This window comes from Pogona vitticeps, chromosome 2, assembly GCF_051106095.1.
Source record: "Pogona vitticeps strain Pit_001003342236 chromosome 2, PviZW2.1, whole genome shotgun sequence".
In the NCBI taxonomy this organism is placed as follows: Eukaryota; Metazoa; Chordata; class Lepidosauria; order Squamata; family Agamidae; genus Pogona; species Pogona vitticeps.
In genome coordinates, this window is record NC_135784.1 from 256,778,929 (window position 1) to 256,792,090 (window position 13,162).

Below are 13,162 nucleotides of genomic sequence, written 5' to 3' on the forward strand. Positions count from 1 at the left end.
GTTTGCTCCCGTAATTATGTCATATGATAATTGGAAAAATGAGTGAACCAGCCCATCTCTGCAGCAGATCAAGTAGTGGGACTAATGCTTGTCTGAGTGTAACCTAAGTCAGCAAAATGAAATAAGAAAAGGTTTCGTCACACTGTATCATGTTCCCCTTTTTATGTCAAATGCAGATGATCCTCCAACGTTGGAGAAATATGCACCATCTAGTGGCCAACGTTTTTTTAAAAATCACAAATTATGAGGGGAGGGGGGAACCCAAAATATGACAAAATTACCCACACATTTCCTATAGGACACAAGGGAGTCTTTCTCAGGCCCAAAAAAGGGGTGGGGGAGGTTGGGAAAGATTTGTGGGCTGTGATTTCCTGGAGGCTGCAATTGGAGCCCTGGGGTGCCATTCACTGCCTACCTTTAGTGTAAGCACTACACTACACAGCACAATCCTGTGTAAAATTAGGTGCACCTCATAAAAACATGAACTGTTTTCTTCTTAAAATCATAGTTAAACCCAACTCCAAAGAACAATTTGTGAAGTACAATGCAATTCATGAGATTAGGTCACAAATCAGTGCTGGCTAAGTACTGTATGGTTAAACCTCAGATAGCAGAATGGAAGATTTTAGTTTTCCAAAATCACATTTTGTTCCAGAATTATCCAATAACTAGAGCTACAGGGCAGACATTCTGTGACATTGTTATATGAAGATCTGAAAAAGATGTTGCCAAGTTTTAGCCACTTGCCATGTATAATTTTGCTTTCTTTGTGCTATAAGCAGGAAATAGTTGAAACACAAAAGTATACTAACAAATCTATCACTTTCTGGGCTGTGTTTTTCATATCCAACACACTGCTTTGGAGCACAAAAAGCCCAATTAAACGTTTCAATGAATCATAATGCAAAAAAGAAGTAGTGGCATATTCTGGTTATCAGCAATTTAGCTTTGCCTGAAAATACCTCACAACTCATTCAAAGCAAGTTCCCCCTCCCTAAAACATTAGGGCTCAGCCCACTGATTTCAGTTAATTTAAGAACACATAATACTTTATTTGATGAGATATTATGTGCTCCATTTTTTTGAGACGAGCCATGAATTTCACTTTCCATCTTGTTTTTGTTTTGTATGCCAACATTTCCAGTGGTAACTGTATTTTTCAAAGTGGTAATGGGCAGTTTTGGAGCCTGAGCTTCTATGTTCTATTGGTTAAGCTTAGGTCACATGGGTATACCATATATGGGAGAAGGATGGAGGGATGGGCACAAATGCCTGGGCCTGAGCAGGTAATGCCCGCACTGGCCCCATACTAAGCCTGTCTGTTTTATGTTTTGTTCTGTCTGGGGAGAAGTAAAGGCTGCTGTAGACACCCTCTGAGCCCCACCTTGGGTCTAAATCTCAGCCATCCCAGCCCCAGCAATATAACTTATGCTTTCAGCTAGTTAACACTTTTCTGCAACTAGAATTACAAAATATTATTTCACTACTCATGGCACTGGTATCATTATAAATCAAAGTGATCATGGGCAATGTTTATTCACTGTGGTAATTAATTTTTATGGTTACTTTTACAGCCATGAAAAAAATCTGATCACAAATAATGTTTCAATTTCAGTCATGCCACTAGCATTTTACAGGTACAGCCTTTATTGCACAGCACTTCGAAGAGGAGATTTTCCTCCTCTTTTGAGATGTTTAAATGGAGTAATGCTATTTTTAAAAATGGATATGGACTGGATTTATATCGATTGCAAGTTGATTTCCATGTATAATGTTTGAAACTCTTAATTGTAGATAATGGAAAATTAGGGGGGGGGCAGTATCCAGCGTAAAAGAGGTTTAAGCAGTGTTTTCTCAAGCACTGGCCAAAAAACACATCCGTCTGATTTCTGAATAGGGGGAAGGGAGCAGCCCAAAAACCAAACCAAATACTCATATTGTTGGTTTTTAAACACCTCTTGCTTGCCATAGGTGCTTCTCATCTACCTTCCTTCATTTTATGCTTGAATATTAATTTCAACATTCTCTTAAGTGCTTGGCCTCTTCATGATCTTGCTTCTGTTACATAATGTTAATGTTTTCTTTCTGTTCAGCTTGTTTATTGAATGGAAATGAATCATTTTTACAGTATTCTCTTATCTCTTGTCCCCACACGTTCTCCCCCCTGACTCTGTGGAACTCTTATCTCTTTTAATATTTGGGTAGCCTTCTCTTTGTTTGGTTTTAATACTGGATTAAATTCTTAATCTTTACTCTTTCTTTCTAACTCCACTCTCTTTTTGAACTATGCTTTGAGATTTCGACCCTCAGAGCAAAGCTTGTATGTTCATATATTCCAAAAGCTAGCACATATAATGTACTACCAAAAATAATTGGTGGTGGTGGCAGCAGTGTGATCATCATGAGGATCTACATCACCATTGACACCAAAAACAACTTCACTAGCTTGTGGCAAAATTGGCTAAGAATAATGTCTGGCATAAGCTTTGCAGGATAGATGTTATAATTTTAAGACTTTCCATTAAAGCCTGATCAAGGTGGAAAATAAAGGATGTTTAATCACTGCTCAGAACAATGCATGTCAGTTTTCAGGAAAAAGGTGCAAAATGACATGCTTCCAAACTTATTTGATGCACTAGCTCCCCTGATGAGTACTCTTAGGGTGTGATAACAGAGGGAAATAGATTGCCATATGGACTGACTGTGGAGCATTCTGGTGGTCTTCTGATGATCACACAGCACATGGGGAAATGTGCTCCAGCCCAAAATGTAATTACCCCAGAGAGGCAGTCTCTTTCATGTAAAATGAAAAGACTGGTACTATGAGCTCAGGCAAGAAAAAACATGAAAATGAAGGTGGCACTCCATTACGAAAAAACAAAACAATGAATTAAATATGATTTTTTTTGCAGTGCACATCCCTAGCTATATCATAAAAGACGTTTCCACCCTCCTCTTCTGTCTTTGTAGTTTTCTTCTCTTTCCCCTTTTTCCATGGTTCATGGGGATGGAAGACTCAACGCACCAATTTCAGCCCATTGGGATCTCTCCCTCCCCTTTTCAGATCAAGAAAAATAAAAGTTGATTGTCTTGAATTTCCAATAATTTTTCACAAGAACTATTAAATCGCAGATCATATCTGTTTCTATGGCCTAAAACATAAGAATCACGACTCTGGCCCTTTCCAATACTATGATATAAATGGACACATATATCACAGCTGCCATTTGTAGTAGCACCCATACTACACTCAACTTGAAAAAAAATTGTTAACAGTAATAACAGATTTCAGAACAAAAAGACTGACATAGCAACCATGCCATGCTGCAGACCAAATTGCTAACATGCCCTGGATTATGGAGAAAGCCAGAGAGTTCCAGAAAAGCATCTACGTCTGCTTCATTGACTACACAAAAGCTTTTGACTGTGTCAACCACAACAAACTATGGCAAGTTCTTAAAGAAATGGGAGTGCCTGACCACCTTATCTGTCTCCTGAGAAATCTATATGTGGGACAGGAACAACTGATTGGTTCAAAATTGGGAAAGGAGTATGACAAGGCTGTATATTGTGTCCCTGCTTATTTAACTTACATGCAGATTACACCATGTGAAAGAGAGGACTGGATGAATCCCTAACTGGAATTAAGATTGCCGGAAGAAATATCAACAACCTCCAATATGTAGATGATACCACTCTGATGGCAGAAAGTGAGGAGGAATTAAAGAACCTTGTAATGAGGGTGAAAGAGGAGAGCGCAAAAAATGGTCTGAAGCTCAACATCAAAATAAATTAGATCATGGCCCCTGGTCCCATTACCTCCTGGCAAATAGAAGGGGAAGATATGGAGGCAGTGACAGATTTTACTTTCTTGGGTTCCATTATGACTGCAGATGGTGAGAGCAGCCACGGAATTAAAAGACGCCTGCTTCTTGGCAGGAAAGCAAAGACAAACCTAGACAGCATCTTAAAAAGCAGACATCACTTTGCCGACAAAGGTCCGCTTGTCAAAGCTATGGCTTTTCCAGTAGCGACGTATGGAAGTGAGAGCTGGACCATAAAGAAGGCTGACCGCCAAAGAATTGATGCTTTTGAATTGTGGTGCTGGAGTAGACTCTTGAGAGTCCCCTGGACTGCAAAGAGAACAAACCTATCCATTTTGAAGGAAATCAACCATGAGTGTCCTCTGGAAGGACAGATCCTTAAGCTGAGGCTCCAGTACTTTGGCCATCTCATGAGAAGAGAAGACTCCCTGGAAAAGCCCCTGATGTTGGTAAAGTGTAAAGACAAGAGGGGAAGGGGACGACCGAGGACGAGATGGTTGAACAGTGTCATCGAAGCTACCAACATGAATTTGACTAAACTCCAGGAAGTAGTGCAAGACAGGAGGGCCTGACATGCTCTGGTCCTTGGGGATACGAAGAGTTGGACATGACTTAACAACTAAACAACCACAATGAAATCCAGAACATCCGGGGTTCGTACACTTGCTCATCATTCAGTGCCATCTTTTTTCCAGCAGTGCCCGGGCCATAGGATTTTACATTGGACAAACAAGCTGGTCTCTACACAAAAGAATAAATGGACACAAACTGGTATCAGAAGGAGCAACACTCAGAAACAGGTGGGAGGACACTTGATTTTTCCTGGCCACTCTGCCTCTGACCTCAGTGTTATTGTCCTTGAACAGAAGAACTTCAAAAACAGATTCCAAAGAGAAACAGCTGAACAAAAATACCTGAAGAGGATCAACTCTATTTGTCTTGGCTTAAATAAAGCCGGGAGCCTCTTATCTCATTATATATATACTAATCAGCTCACCCCTGCAGGTAAATGTATTAACCTACTGCTGTATCTCATTTCTTTCATTTCTACCCACATACCAAAACCAGCATGTGGTTCTTTCATCATACTGGACCGAAACCAAAACCTTTTCCCACTCTGGGTATGTTAATTAGGGAAGGGACTGCTGTAGTTTTTGGACTAAAGCACACAGGAATTTGCTGGAATTCCTTCAGCCAGAATTCTGGGAGCTTTAGTGCCTTTCTAAAAGCTCTCTTGGGTATCTGAAATAACTTGCAGGTGCTAAATAAATTTAAAAATATCTCTCAGTTTCTGTGCTGCCAGACTGTATGACAGGGGTGGGCAATTAATTTCTATCGAGGGGGCACATGAAAAATCTGAACTATTCGGGGGCTGAACCAACTTTACTTAAAAATAAAATGAAACAGTGACGTTATGATTGTTTTTATTTTAAAGTTGTTAATTTTGACAAATACTAAAGATGTTTTTTGCAGTGTGTTAAAGATAAGTAGGTGATCAACTTTAGACAAAAAGCTATAAATGGTTTTGATGTCCGGCAGGCCGGACATGAGCGGCTCGCGGGCCGTATGTGGCCCTCGGGCCGCACTTTGCCCAGGTCTGCTGTATGATGATGGACGAACTGTCTGGGAAGTGCTAAATTATGTGGTTATTGTAAAGCATTAGAGGTACTGTAGTCTCCCTTCCCATTACACTCCATACAGGGTGCCTCTCGGGAAACTACAATATCCCTAATAGTTTGCAGTACCCACAAAGTTTAGGCCCAGCCAGCCAATTCCTTCATCAGCATGCAGACTCAAAGATCAGAAGTGATGTAATCTTTTCTCATTTATTTAGCACTTGTAAGATTTTTGAAACACCCGAGAGGGTTTTTTTGGGGGGGGGGGGACAAATGCTGTCAGTAGAATTCTTTTTGCTGTAGTCCAAAAAGTTAAAAAGTCCCATCCCCAGTGTTAATCTGCTTATCAGTGCTTGAATGTACGGTCACTCATCAATGGTCTATGAATGATTCTTTGAAACCACCACTGAAATGTCTCTCTGTCATATCCCAAGACTGTCAAGGGCTTTTAAAGTCCTTGAGGATGAGCCTCGTGGCACAGTAGTTAAAATGTGATACTGTAGTCAAGACTCTGTTCACAGCCTAAGTTTGATTCCAACAAGCTCAGGTAGCTGCCTCAAGGTGGACTCAGCCTTTCATCCTTCCGAAGTCAGTAAATGGGGGTGGCGGGCAATGTCTTGCCTGCATAATTAAATTGTAAACTACTAATAGAGTGTTATGTAAGCAGCACACTTTGTTTTGCTTTCAACATGCCCAACCTCTTGCATTTCCATTATATGTCATCTTCCATCCTGCCTACCACAATCCACAAAAGCTGATGCCAAATAAAAACTTCTTGGTCTTAGAGGTGCTATAGGACTCTGTTGTTTTTGCTAAAGCAAACCAATACAGCTACTGCATATTTTTTTAAAAAAAAAATAACATGTTATGCTTACATATTTGTGATGGTGATGAGGAAGATAGTATGCAATTACTGTATATTATATTGTTATGTTATATTTGAGTTATAAAGTCTGCTATAAAGAGAAAACGCCTAGCCAGAGGGTGGTGATAAATCTGGTTGGTTCAAATCAGAAACACAGGAATAAGAAGGCCAATAGTATCTACAGGAGCTTTCTTCCTCCCACTTATAAAGGCATTTTTTTCCCAAAGGTTGGTTAGATTACATCACATATCTCCATATTGCAATGATCTTTAAAGGCAACAACTACAATGCAGAACTTTCAAGTACAAAAGCTGAACTTCGTCTAATTTTATCAGAGCAAAATATTCTAACTGTGAGAATACATTTGTACAAATCAGAAGGGCATAAAATAGCCAAGGACAGATATATTTAGAGTATGCTTACTATCACCGTCCTGCTCGCTGAACTCACATGCACTTCACTCTGGTTGGGTTGTGCCAACAATCATTCCAAACCACATTTTTGCAAAGTTTCTTTTGTTATTTAGAATATCGAAACACAACTTGAACATCTTTTAAACTTCCTCACGTCTTAGACCATAGATATGTCTTTATAACCATTCATATTAATTTTTTTCCTCCATGCAAATAACGGATAGAATCTGTACCCCATGCACTGCCTGGGAGCAAGCTCTGTTAAAATTAATTTGGCTTACTTCTGAGTAGACATTTATATGACTTGCACTGTAAGTACCTGAATTTTCTTTTCTCTGTCACTGCACATTACACATTAGTGGGTGAAAGAGAAACAGAACCTGACACCACTAGCATGTTGTGAACCATTCAATTCATCAGTCTATTAATCTCTTTAAGCAACATTTCGCCATAGTTAGAAAGACCTGGCAATACAACATACTGAGAATTCCATAGAGTGATCACTGAATTGACTGACAATGTAGGGTTAAATTTCATCAACCTTTCTGAGGCATCAGGTCTCGCATATATTTCTCAGTTATTAAACATGCATAATCATGTTAATAACCATATTATTATATAATTAAAATATTCATAATATAAAGCTCAACGGTAATGACAATAGACTTACTTAATTGTCAGCAAATCTCTGTAATGTTTTAGGCAACTCATAATGAAATGTAGACAGATTCAGATTGACTTGAATACTTAGTCAGGTGAAAATGGAATAAATAATGTTCAGTATCATTTGATGATATAACAAAGAGATGATTCAGTCTGAAATCCTCCCAAAACAATAGCAATTACAGAAAGCAGAAGCAACATAAAATGCAAAACAATCAACATTTATGGGAAGGAAGTGCTAATAGCAGTATATTAAACCAAGACATTTATTAATAACTAACATATATTAAATTAAGGCATATTTTAATAAAAGGGGACATACCTTTCACAAGCTCTGACAGTCCATGCAGCAATTATCCACAAGGAGATACTAAAAACCAAGAGTACAGTTCCTGGGCATATTGTCATTAGAGTCTTCATCACAAAACGAGTATTGAAGTTTATCTTGTTTAGTGCTCCAATGCTTCTAGATGAGGCATCAGTGAAAAGTTTGCTATGCAACAGCATGACTCTGGCAATAAGATATAGTCTTAAGAACATTGGTATGGATAAAATTATATCCACATCAGCTGTTGCTGTAGATGGAGTATAGGAGAAGGCCAGCCGGGCTGTCCATGTGAATGTATAATTTCCAGGGATAGGATGTATAGCACACACCAAGATTTCCAAGCAGATGAAGAAAATTCGCTCATAAGTCATGGCTATTCTCCAGTCATCTGCTCCATTGTCCACCATAAACAACTGCAAAAGAAATGCAATAGGTCAATATTAGTGAAATATTAGCATGGTATTTAAAGAGAAGCTTCCTTGGGTTTTTATTAGTAAAATTATTTTTAACAGTGGATCAAATCTTAACCAAATCTCACATTTTAATGCCTAGTTCTAAAAGGCAAGACATTTTAACTTCACCGATCTGTAATTATTCACACAGTCCTTAGTGGTGGCAGCATAGTCTTTGTTCACAGTCCAGCAAGAGTTAGCTGTGTAGTTAAAAATAGATTAAACACACATGCAATGTTTTAGAACGACATATACTTGAAGCATTTTGTACACAAACGTCTCCAATATTCTGGTGAGCACAATGGACTGAACAATCGAGCTGAAGCATGACTTAAGTCAGCAGCCTCTCTGTGGTTCTGGAATCACAGGTAACCTTTTTGCTTCAGACACTGCTGCAACACATAAGCTGCTTCTATTTTTCAGGCTTCTTAGGAAACTGTTCCAAGATTAAAATATTAAAAATCAGACAATTTGTTTGGAACTGTCCTCACAGCAGAATTTCTTTCTTAGTGAAGAGCTAATGCTTACGACTATTCACACATTATAAATAACATGGACAAAATTGTTCCTCCCTTATCATAGCATAGCTTCTGAAAGAAACTACGCATGTATGAATTTTATGCACAAATAAGCTCTGTACATGCAATGAGGGACCTTGTTTTTGATCATACAGCTTTGGTAAACATGTAGTTTCTACACATAGAGAGAGACCTTAATCTAACATGATGCTAACAGAGGGAAAATTCCTGCTGGCATAGTTGAGCTGAATCACACAGCTGTGCAAAGGATATACAAGCAGTTGCACATAACTGTAAGCTATCACATGAGTGCCTGCACAATCTGTTGCACAACGGTTTGCAAAACCTCTTGCACAGCAAAAAAATTGGATGCAACCATTGTGCTAACTCTGAATATGTGCAACAGCTAAATCAGTGGGTACAATATTAGTAGATACAAGCCACAGGTTCCTGCAGATGTTTTGTGAAATGAAGGTAGGAGTAAGACCAAGTAAAGAAGGTGCATTCCTCTTGTCCATTCTGCACAAGTTAGTAGCAAATGTGCAGAGTTCTATAGGGAACAGCATAGCTACATACCTATCAGGTAGGGTCTAACCTAAAGGAGTACAGTATACCTAAGTACAGCTAGTCAGAAGTAACATCTAATTAATTCAGATGGACTTACTCTCTAGTAAGTATGTACACAATTTCAGCCTAAAATGTTACGTTTAAGACAGTTCCATTTTATGAATGGGTTTACATGGGAAACATTATTATTGTAGTAATACATGTATAACCTCTTCTGATTGATAAAAATATCACATATGCTACATTAATGTTCCTTTGCTTAGACTGAAAGCTTAATTTTCTTTTGTGACAAATGATAGTCCTAAATGTCTTTAAAACAGTTGGGTGTGTCATATGACTGACCCCCCCCCCCAACAGATCCATAAAGCATAAGACTTGGCACTAACGTTCTAAAATCAATTGAACCATCAGCCTCAATAAGCCACAGTAAATGAGGGTTACAGTAAATTACAGTTACATTCTCTGATTTGAAATGTATCTGAAAACATGAAATAAATTATTGATCTGAGAGTTAATTCATTAAAAAGTTGTTTACCACTGAAGAGATAAAGGTGCTAATTATTATTTTTATTTCTAAGATTTACACCATTAATTGGACTTCTTTCACTAGATGAAAATAAAATCCACTCTTTTCAACCTGAAACAAATAATTTTCTGTGAATAACATAACATGCTCAAGCTTCCTTCTCTCACCCCACTGCCATGTCCCCTATCCCTCTTTTCGTGTTGCCAAAAAATACTAACCATAATACCTGGTGATGTCAGTAGCCAGTTTTGTTTTTGTGGGAATTGTGTTGTTTTTCATGAATCCAATTCGTATTACAAACAATGAATGTGTACAATGAATAAACCAGAAAATCAGCACTATAATTGGGTTTGTAAATCAAGTAAACAATTGATCAAAATTTAATTCTAACTAATTCTAACTATTCAACAAGTAATGTTAACTTGCATTGTCATTAAGGCCAAAATCCTGTGGTAATGTTCCACCTGTGCAATGGGAATCATGTCCTCCCCATTGGCAGACTGCTGCTAATTAGCAAATGTCATTTTTTGTTTCATATACCTATTACTTCATCTCATTTCATGCAAGCTGTGAAAACACCCAAAGTGAAAAATGAAACCTTTAATCAGAAGAACTGCTCTTAACAATAACACCATTCCTGTTGTGCAGGCATAGCTATGTAGTAGGATTTTGATGTTCTTCCCATCCACTGAGTATAATGGTATTGTATTTTATTTTATTTAGAATACTTATATTCTCTTCTGTATGTGACAGCTCAGACACAGTAGAACAAGAGCAATATAAAACAATTGCAATAGTTAAATGCAAAAATATTTTAAAATTTACAACATGATAAGACAACTGGAACAATTTAAACCTTTAAAAGCATACATGCTACAAAGAAAATGACATTAAAATAGATCTGGTTTTAGATCTGGCAGATGCACATTCCCTCCAACAAAAATTCAATGAATTTAGTCTCTCTCCAAATGTGTGCACTGATGGCACTTTTTGCTCAAAATTCCAGGGGAACTCTGGTACGTAAGTATCATCATGAAAGGTGGTTGTACAATGTTTACGCTCCCCCTTTCCTGGGGCCCTTTCATCATGACCACCTAAACTACTGATGCTGTTGTTTTGCTTTATATACTGTCCCGTAGTGCTAGAGCACTCTCTGGATGATTTACAACATAATTACGCAGACAAACAAACTGAAAAGGCGTATGTGATGAGAAACAGATTCATATAGCTGTTGACAGCAGGCAACAGAGCTGTAAAGGAGGTGTTGGTTTGGTTTGAGTTTTCCTTATTTTTGGTTTTTGAGGAGGGAAAACCAGTTATAATTAGTATAACTTAAGTCTGTGTGAGAAGGACAGGAAGTCTAACACCCTTCCTGAGAATGTGTCACCATCTTCTGCCTCCTTAGTAGAGAGATATGAAACCTCCAGCTTGCCTATGGAAGCTGAACTAATGGTGGGATTGAATCCCGCCCACCCTTGTCCTGAAAACCCAGAGGAGTTAGAAAGAGCAGAAGAGTACACACCAATAGGCAGCCACAAAATTAAAGATCGGAAAATTGAAGGTGGGATGAAGGAAGAAGAAAGCAGGTGGGAAGAAAATGGAAGAAAGGGAGTGAGAGGGGAGAAGGAGGAAGAAAGTTAAAAGGGAAGATATAAAAGGGAAAGGAGGAATAAACAAAAACCTTCAGAAGGTTGGAAGCTGGAAAACCTCTGAACAAAGGAACAGATAACCTTCCAGATAACAAAGGAAGAAGCTAAAAAAAGAAGGAACAGACAGGTTCCAAAGAACCCCTCTTTTTGGAGAGAAACTGGGGTACAAGAAAACAGAAGGTTGGAGAGAGAATAACAGAGGGAAGAGAATAACAGAAGGAAGAGACTGAGAAGGGACCATAGCAGAGAATAGATCCAAGAAGGGTGATGATTACTAAGGAGATGGGAGAAACAGAAAACAGCAGGAGAAGGAAGGAACCAGAACTGGGTGAGAAACTGTACTGGAGGCAGCCGCCTATATATTTTCTACTAAAACCACCAAAAAGACTATGGGGCGGCACCCTGGAGTATCTATGGACACAATGTTAGATAATGTTGACAACAGTTTTAAAGTTAAACCATTTTCCTGTGAAGAAGGTTCTGTGAGGCCCTGCTGGAACAATCACCTTTATCATTGAATAAAAGTTTGTTAGTTAAACCCAAATGGTCCTGGACCCTTTGTGCACACCAGGAGAGGAAGCTGAACATGTTTCATAGACGTTGTCTCTGACACATATTTTGTATCACCTGGCAGGACAAAGTTCCAAATAGGTCCTAGAAAAAGCTGGAATTTTTAGCAGGTATACATTACTGAAACAGTGACATCTACAATGGCTCGGGCATGTCGTGAGAATGTCTGATGGTCAGATTCCAAAAGATCTCCTGATGGAGAATTATTGCAGGGAAATTGCCCCAGAGAGAGACCACAGCTGCAATACAAGGATATCTGCAAGCCAGATCTGAAGGCCTTAGGAACAACAGATGGGAAACTTTGACATCTGAGCGTTCAGCCTGGAGGCAAGCAGTGCAGCATGGCCTCTCCCATTTTGAAGAGACACTTGTCCAGCAGGCCAAGGCAAAGAGGCAGTCCTGAAAGCAGCAAAATCAGGGAGCTGGACAGATTGTATTTGTCTTCAGTGTGGAAGGAATTGTCACTCTCGAATTAGCCTCCTCAACCACACTACACGTTGTTCCAAGTCCTCTATTCTGAGCACATTAACATAGTCTTTCAAGACTGAAGGATGCCTAATCTGAATCAAACCCAAGGCGTCTTGTGAATGAAGGATTTAGGGAGAGTATAAAGACTGGATATGAAATCAGTCACAGTCTGTCAATTGGAAATTAAAAAAAACACAACTACTGTATTCAACAAACACAGTTTAGGTCATCTATGCAATACCTTAAAAACCTGTGAAGAGTTATCTATGTCTCATTTTTATATTGAGCAGTCACTGTGCCTTATTTTAAAAATTGACAACAATTAAAACGGGCAATAGAACAGTATGTCTGTATCATGTTATGCAATCTTTAATTTTTGTTTTATTTTCTATAATCAGAGCTACTGTATGCAGCATAGCTTTCTTTCCACTCAGTGAAAGAGAGGTCACAGTTAAAAGCATGTCTAGAATCAACAGGACTCAGAAGACCTGGCCTGTTACCAGTGTGACTGGAGCAGCAAGTAAAAAGTTGACCAGTATAATAGCTAATCATAGAGTATCTAATGGTTCTATAATTTGGAATCCATGTGACCCATTTTCCTTTTAGTTCATCCATGACCATGTCATGGCACAACCATATGGCTGTTTATATGGTTTATTCAAAATTAAACTATGTTCAATGGTGCATGCATAGGACTAGTAAG

At 38.6% G+C, this 13,162-nt stretch overlaps 1 protein-coding gene across 1 annotated transcript in view; it reads right to left on the bottom strand.

Moving 5' to 3' along the window:
• Positions 1 to 13,162, bottom strand: part of KCNN2 (potassium calcium-activated channel subfamily N member 2) — a 104,225-nt gene that overhangs the window by 67,835 nt on the left and 23,228 nt on the right. The window contains exon 3 of the mRNA XM_020780028.3: positions 7,704 to 8,122. Coding sequence (XP_020635687.3) covers positions 7,704 to 8,122 — 419 coding nt within the window. The remainder of the gene's footprint in view (positions 1 to 7,703; positions 8,123 to 13,162) is intronic.